This window comes from Trachemys scripta, chromosome 15 (assembly GCF_013100865.1).
Source record: "Trachemys scripta elegans isolate TJP31775 chromosome 15, CAS_Tse_1.0, whole genome shotgun sequence".
In the NCBI taxonomy this organism is placed as follows: Eukaryota; Metazoa; Chordata; order Testudines; family Emydidae; genus Trachemys; species Trachemys scripta.
Window position 1 is genome coordinate 32,189,053 of NC_048312.1, and position 7,268 is coordinate 32,196,320.

Genomic DNA, 7,268 nt, shown 5'->3' on the forward strand with positions numbered 1-7,268 from the left:
TGCCAGCAATGCCCCTCTGCCATGTACACTGGCCAAACCGGACAGTCCCTCCGCAAAAGAATAAATGGACACAAATCGGACATCAGGAATGGTAACATACATAAGCCAGTAAGTGAACACTTCAATCTCCCTGGTCATTCTATTACAGATTTAAAAGTCACTATCATTGAACAAAAAAACTTCAGAAACAGACTTCAAAGAGAAACAGCGGAACTAAAATTAATTTGCAAATTTAACACCATTAATCTGGGCTTGAATAGGGACTGGGAGTGGCTGGCTCATTACAGAAGCAGCTTTTCCTCTCCTGGAATTGACACCTCCTCATCTATTATTGGGAGTGGACTACAGCCACCCTGATTGAATTGGCCCTGTCAACACTGGTTCTCCACTTGTGAAGTAACTCCCTGCTCTCCATGTGTCAGTATATAATGCCTGCATCTGTAACTTTCACTCTATACATCCGAAGAAGTGAGGTTTTTACCCACGAAAGCTTATGCCCAAATAAATCTGTTAGTCTTTAAGGTGCCACCAGACTCCTTGTTGTTTTTGTAGATACAGACTAAACACAGCTACCCCCTGATACTATCTGAAACCTAAAATACATGTCTTTGAGCCATGTAACATCAGAAAAGAACGTGAACTCTTGAGTGAGGCAGGGTGACTCCCTGGTGTCTTGCAGGGCTGTGAACAGTAGAGCTGAGCAAGCAATGGCATTGCTTCTCCTGAGCGGGGAAACTATAACAAGGCCCCTTTCCCCCCTCAGTCTGTTCAATGGCAGTGAAGTGGCTGTGAAAAGGTTTTTGCCGAAGAGTCACTTATCCACAGTCATCATCCGTGACAACACCAGTGTCCAGCGAATTCAGGAGATCAAGGTAATGCTAACACCCTTTCTCTGTCATTTGGAGAGACCCCGAGCACAATGACTAGAGCAAGCCAGGACCCTACCCCCAGCACACTGAATTCCTCTCTCTGAGCTAGAGGTGAAGGGCTCTGTAGCCCTGCTCCAAGGCCCTGAGCAATCTCGTCCCCAGAATAAAAGCATTGTTGCCTTCATTTAGAAATGAGCTGAAATGGCTGCTGGCCCAGGGGCCATAGTGAGAAAGAAGGTCTGGTTTCAAGGCTTGAATCCAGTTGTCTTGCTGTGAAGGTTGGGAACACTATGGAGGCAACATTCAATTCCTAGTGTAAAAGAAGGGTTTGTTTGCTGCACCAGTGAGCCCTGATGGTCATGTCTGGGGAAAGGTCTAGGGAGGTCTAGGTTGGATATTAGGAAAACTATTTCACTAGGAAGGTGGTGAAGCACTGGAATGGGTTACCTAGGGAGACTGTGGAATCTCCATCCTTAGAGGTTTTTAAGGCGCGGCTTGACAAAGCCCTGGCTGAGATGATTTAGTTTGGGTTGGTCCTGCTTTGAGCAGGGGGTTGGACTAGATGACCTCCTGAGGTCTCTTCCAATCCTAATCTATGATTCTATAATTCTATGACTTCTCAATGGAGTCCCTTCTACCTTCTCTGCAGCAGAAGACATTGGGAGGCCACCTCTGATTATGGATGAGGCAGGATCTGAGGACCATCTTTTTCATGATGTGTCCTATAAGTGCTGAGCACTCTGGTCCCGATCCAACAAAGCACTGGAGCACATGCTTAACTGTAAGTGCGCAGGTAGTGTCATTGTCTTCATTGACATTAGTCATGTGATTCAGTGCTTTATATGGATGAGGGCAAACCTTGCAGGATCTCTATCCAAGGGCTTTCCTCAGGGGAGTGGGAAGCTAGAGGGAGAGAGAGCGTTTTGAATAAGGAAGCCATCGGCTTTTCATGAAGGCTCCAGTAGAGTGCTGATTCTCCCTCATGATCTTAAGATATGGGTGTTTTCTGATTGGCATGGTCTGTCTGGGAGTTAGTCCTATATGGAACATTAAGACCATAGGGAATCTCCATCCTCTGGGATGTTAGGGGGCTCAAGCTGGACAAGAAGTGATCAGCCTGCTCAAAACATCCAGGAAGAGTGAGCAGTGCTTGTGATGCAGGACTGACACGTAAAGCACAGAGACCCAGCTCCTCAAAGATATCTCCAGTTAGGTGCCTTTGAGCATCTGACCACCCAGCTCCCTGAGAGTGGGAAATAGCCACAGCTGTCAGGTGTTTATAAGATTTCAGGAATCAGTTCCCTCTTGTTCTGCTCCACTTGGTTGTAGATAACACGTTGATGGGCACATTAGAGATACCAGGGGAGATTACCTCGTCTCAGCACTGCACAGATTGGGGTCCTTTTATACTACTCAGGTTCTTGTCCCTATGATAGCAGAACAAGGATACAGATATTAAACAAGGATACTGGCCCTACACATAACTCAATGGCATTTCTGTCTGTATGCAAGGCAGTAACTTTTGAACACTGAATCCAGTCAATTCCAGAATGTCAGGGAGTGTTCTTGGACTCAGTGGGCAGAACTCTGTTGATCCTGGTGAAAGCCAGAAAAGCCGGTAAGGAGGCAGAGGCACTTGACCAATCTTCCCAGACCAATGTTCAGAGAAGGGTTGTTACTGTGAAAGTCCAGGGAGTAGGGGAGGATCCTGGAGGACACCTCTTTCCCCAAAGGCTATCCCCACTTTGCAGCTTTTTTGAACCATCACTGGATCCTGTGCTGAAAATCACACGTTTGTTGTCCTAAAGGTAAATCACTTGGAGGAGACAAGAATAAAGACCAGCCACTTTTATGAGCACTTAAAGAAGAAGTTCACGAGTGACCAGCAGAAGAAGATATCACGGTGGAAGAAGGAGTCTGATAAATTTGGGAAAATACTGGAGCTGATCAATCAGAGAACCAAGAACTTGGCGATCGCTTCTGCTAGTCTGACTATGAGGAAGTCCCAAGAAGGCAGCCAGAAAACAATCCCCAAGAAAGAAGCAACCGTAATGTTTGAAAAATGATCCAGAGAGGCATTCATCCAGCACCCCGTCAGGCTGTTTCTAATGAGTTTCTTTTCAACATCTCTGACACTCAGTTTGTCTTTTTAGCAAAGAGGAGATGAAGAGAGTTCAAGCTAGGGCAGGTCTTAGTTGTTTCAGCAATAAACTAATAGAAATGCATTGAATAGCCATTCCCTTTCTGCTACTTCTCTTGATAATCTGTTTTGAACCGATGAGTTTAAGTCTCTTGGGATGGTGAGTGAAGTGGAGCTGGGAGCAGTGCAGTAAGGGACAGATGTAGGAAGGAAAGAATTTCCGAGGGACTGATTTGCACTTTTAGAACAGAAACATATTTTATTTGGGTGGAACTTTCTACTTGGCTTATGCCCCGTAAAGGTTTAACCTGAATCCAAATGGAAAGGGTAGGAGCTTGTCTGAGGACAAACAGATTTCTGGGACTGTTGGCAGAAGCTCCATGAGGGTGAGGAAGTCCCTTGTGGGGGAGGAGAGAGAGGGATTGCTTGCTGGAGGAGGTTGGGAGTAAGAGAAAGGGGTGAGGAGCTGAGACTGAGAAAATGTCTTCAGTACTCTAGGTATAATTTCTGGGGAAGCAGTACTCATAGAATCAGAGATTCCAAGGCCAGAAGGGACCACTGTGATCATCTAGTCTGACCTCCTGTATCACACAGTAATTCCTAGGGCAGAGCTTTTAGAGAAACACCCAGTCTTGATTTAAAAATTGCCAGTGTTGAAGAATCCACCACATCCCTTGGTAAGTTGTTCCAATGGTTAATTACTCTCACTGTTAAAAATGTACACCTTATTTCCAGTCTGAATTTGTCTAGCTTCAATTTTCAGTCATTGGAGTGTGATTAATACCTTGCTCTGCTAGACTGAAGACCCCATTATTAAATGTGTGTTCCCCAAAGGTATAGACTGCAATCAAATCACCTCTTAACCTTCTCTTTGTTAAGCTAAATGGATTGCGCTGCTCGAGTCTATCACTGTAAGGCATGTTTTCCAATCCTTTAATTATTCTCCTGGCTTGTCTCTGAACCTTCTCCAGTTTATCAGCATCCTTCTTAAACTGTGGACACCAGAACTGGACGCAGGTTTCCACCTGTGGCTGCACCAGTGCCAAATACAGAGGTAAATTACCCTCTCTACTTCTCTCTGGATCCTCTAAATCCCCATTGCCCCAGTGCACCTTGCTAACCCTACACCCCTCTATCCCTAATCCCCGCATTCACTTATCTTGGGTTCCCATGGACACCCTTACCCCACAGTCTAGCACTCCCCCTTATATCCCAGACAGTCATTCACAAGCTTGAGCCCCCCACTGCCTACCGACCTTCTCCATCAATGACTCCTGTGGCCGGGAAGAGGGGGCATGCTCCCATCTTGGCTGGGCTTGGTGTGTGCAGGGGCAAATTTCTTCCTGTCTTGAGTGTGTTGAGCTGAAGGTTTTTTGCTCCCTCGGGGTGGGGTTCTCTCTGCCCCTGCGGTCCCTGTAGCATGGCTGAGCTCTTGTCATGTTCCTTTTGTCATTTGGTACCTCATTATACATTTTCCTAGGCAGCGAGTACCTTTGTTGGCAGGTGCACCGGATAAGACTATACATCCTTTTTGGATAGTTGTAAAGGTGTGTGGGGAGGATGGCCACATGACTGCTGGTTTCTCAGGGCAGGTTGGCTCCAGGGAAGGTGACTACAGCTACTGAGTTTTCCTCCCTCCTATGTTTTTGTTTCTCTCTCTCTTCTCTCATGTGGGCCAACACGTGCTCTCTCTCTCTCCTTCCCTCTGCTTGTACTGTCTCCCTTCATAGGACATGGGCAGGTGTGCTAGATCTTCATCCCCCCAGACTTGGTCACAAGAACCTGCAAGACGGGGTGATGGGGAGGGGTAGGTGAGAAACATGCTGGGCACTGGTGCTGCTGTGGCAATGCTGGTGGGGTGACTGGCCAAGAGACCCATCGGTGAGGAGTTTCTCTCTGTTCATGCAGTGGGGGGCAACTAGAATGGATGTGAGAGGGAGGCAGGGAGAGCAAAATCTCCTGCACCAATAGAGTTTTGGACAGTGATGGCACTTCCTTGGGTTTTTCGCTATGCTTGCAGAGGACTCCTCCGGGCCAGTAGCACAGCCCAGGAGCCCCAGCCAGAGGAGGACGGTCTGGAAGAATTGGACCCGAGCAATCTAGACATCTGACTTGGCAGTGGCACTGAGCAGCCCTCAAGTCCTGTCTGGTGGTGACGGTGATGAAGGAGGAGCAGGTGTCAATTTCAGAAAAATTATGTCTCTCTATCCAGTGTCTGAGTAGAGAGTCCCGCCCTGAGAGCAGAGAGCTGCTTCTCGTTTCCCCAGGACCAATCCCATGGAAGGAGGAGCTCTGCCTTTGGTTTGTAATTGTCTGGGATTGTCCCCTACCCTATCTTCCCCAGGACTAAATGTGAAGAAGGGTGACCTGTGTGCAACTAGAGATGAAACCTGAGTTTTTTCTGGTCTGTCCTTCCACTTCACTGGGTGTATGTCATTGGACACCACATCGTTCTCGATGTGCATACTCCATCATCCCTTTCTTCAGAGGACCAGAGCATCCCGGGTAGGCAGGGGCTCTCTCATGGGGTCAGAGTGTGGAGTAGGGTGACCAGACAGCAAGTGTGAAAAATCAGGATGGGGGGGGGTGGGGGTTAATAGGAGCTTATATAAGAAAAAGACCCAAAAATCAGGACTGTCCCTATAAAATCGGGACATCTGGTCACCCTAGTGTGGAGAGACCTGGGGGGCTGTAGTTCCTTTTCAGTTCTGACCATTTCAGGCACTGGGTAGGCTGGAGGGGAATAGAGAAGGGGGCTCCAAGGAGCAGTAGCCAGTTGACAATTTTGTGTGTCTGTCCTCCGCGCACCAGTGGTGCCTTAAGTTACAAGTGTTCTCTCTCTCTCTCACTCTCTCGTTTCAGTTCTTAATGCCATTGTGTAGATGGGAGAATGGCCAGCCTGTGGCAGAGATCAAGAGAAGCAGCAGCCACCTTGAGCCCCTCCCAGGGGACAGAAGCTTGACAGTGAGCTGTGGAGTAAGAGCAAATGGAAATTTGCTTTCCAGGAAGCTACTGTACTTCAGGAAGACTCCCATCACCTCTCACAACTCCTTGAGAGGGCTGAAAGGGCTCCCCCAAGCTCATGGGTCCCCAGTTAGGGGCAGAGGCCTTTCCCCAGGTCCACCCCAAGCTAACATAACAAATTCTCTCCACAGACAACAGTCTTTGAAGCCCTCTTTCAGTAGTTAACTTGTCTAACTTGCATGTAACCAGAGCTGCTCAGTCCTAAATTTATTCCTTTCACATCAGTGAGTGGTATTCCCTGGTCACGGCACTCCTCGTCCTCCTCTCTACTGCCTCAGACCCCTGTGGGGTAAAGGCGAAGGACAAGAACAATAGAATGTTGTGTGGGGTGATGATTTTGGATGGGGGAGTAGCCATGACTGCTTTGGGGAGATGTAGGGAAAGTCCTTCTGGAACAGCAAGCAGGGCCAGCTCTAGGTTTTTTGCTGCCCCAAGCAAAAAAAAAAAAAAAGTGGCAGGAATGCCGCCCCTGAAATTGTGCCGCCCCAAGCACATGCTTGGTTTGCTGGTGCCTAGAGCCGGTCCTGACAGCAAGCACCGGAGACACATACCATTAAAGTTTCTGCCACGAATTTGATCTTTGTGGTTTTTATTTTCTGCAAGGGAGAATGGATGAAGAATAATTTCAGCTCTGGCCTGAGATTGAGAGGTAGGACAACCTGTCTTTGAGACAGATGCCAGGGAATGTCAGATGAGAGCAGAGGGCTGTTACTGTCACTAAGATCAGGGATGGTGGTGGGGAAGGTCACGCGGGGAATTATAAGCTTCCCAAAATTTGCCTACCCCCACACATAGCAAATATCACTGCTGCTCCAGGGGAAACACACTCTGTGCATTACCATAACTGGCCATCTGGTATCACTGCTGCCCTGTGGGAAATGCACATGGGCTATAGCCAGGGTGGGCAAACTTTTTGGCCTGAGGGCCACTTTGGGGTTGCAAAACTGTATGGAGGGCCGGGTAGGGAAGGCTGTGCCCAGGACCGGCTCCAGGGTTTTTGCCACCCCAAGCGGCGGCGGGGAAGCCACAATCGCAATTGCGATCGGCAGCACTCCAGCGGCAGCTCCGCCATGCCGCTTTCTTCTTCAGCGGGAATTCAGCGGCAGGTGCTTCCCACCGAGAGGGTCCCACCACTGAATTGCCGCCAAAAAGCCTGAAATGCCGCCCCTTCCCCTTGGTCGCCCCAAGCACCTGCTTGCTGGGTTGGTGCCTGGAGCCGGCCCTGGCTGTGCCTC

At 48.6% G+C, this 7,268-nt stretch overlaps 1 protein-coding gene across 3 annotated transcripts in view; it reads left to right on the plus strand.

Annotated features, from left to right (window-relative positions):
* C15H5orf52 (chromosome 15 C5orf52 homolog) overlaps positions 1–6,736 on the plus strand; it is an 11,958-nt gene extending 5,222 nt beyond the window's left edge. The window contains exons 2-4 of one of the 3 annotated variants that reach the window (XM_034791489.1): positions 764–872; positions 2,678–5,310; positions 5,872–6,736. In XM_034791489.1, the coding sequence (XP_034647380.1) occupies positions 764–872; positions 2,678–2,935 (367 nt within the window). In that variant the 3' untranslated portion in view covers positions 2,936–5,310; positions 5,872–6,736. Of the gene's footprint in view, positions 1–763; positions 873–2,677; positions 5,515–5,871 lie in introns of all 3 variants that reach the window. The other 2 variants (XM_034791487.1, XM_034791488.1) reach the window with 2 other exon arrangements.
* Positions 6,737–7,268: the final 532 nt, after the last annotated feature.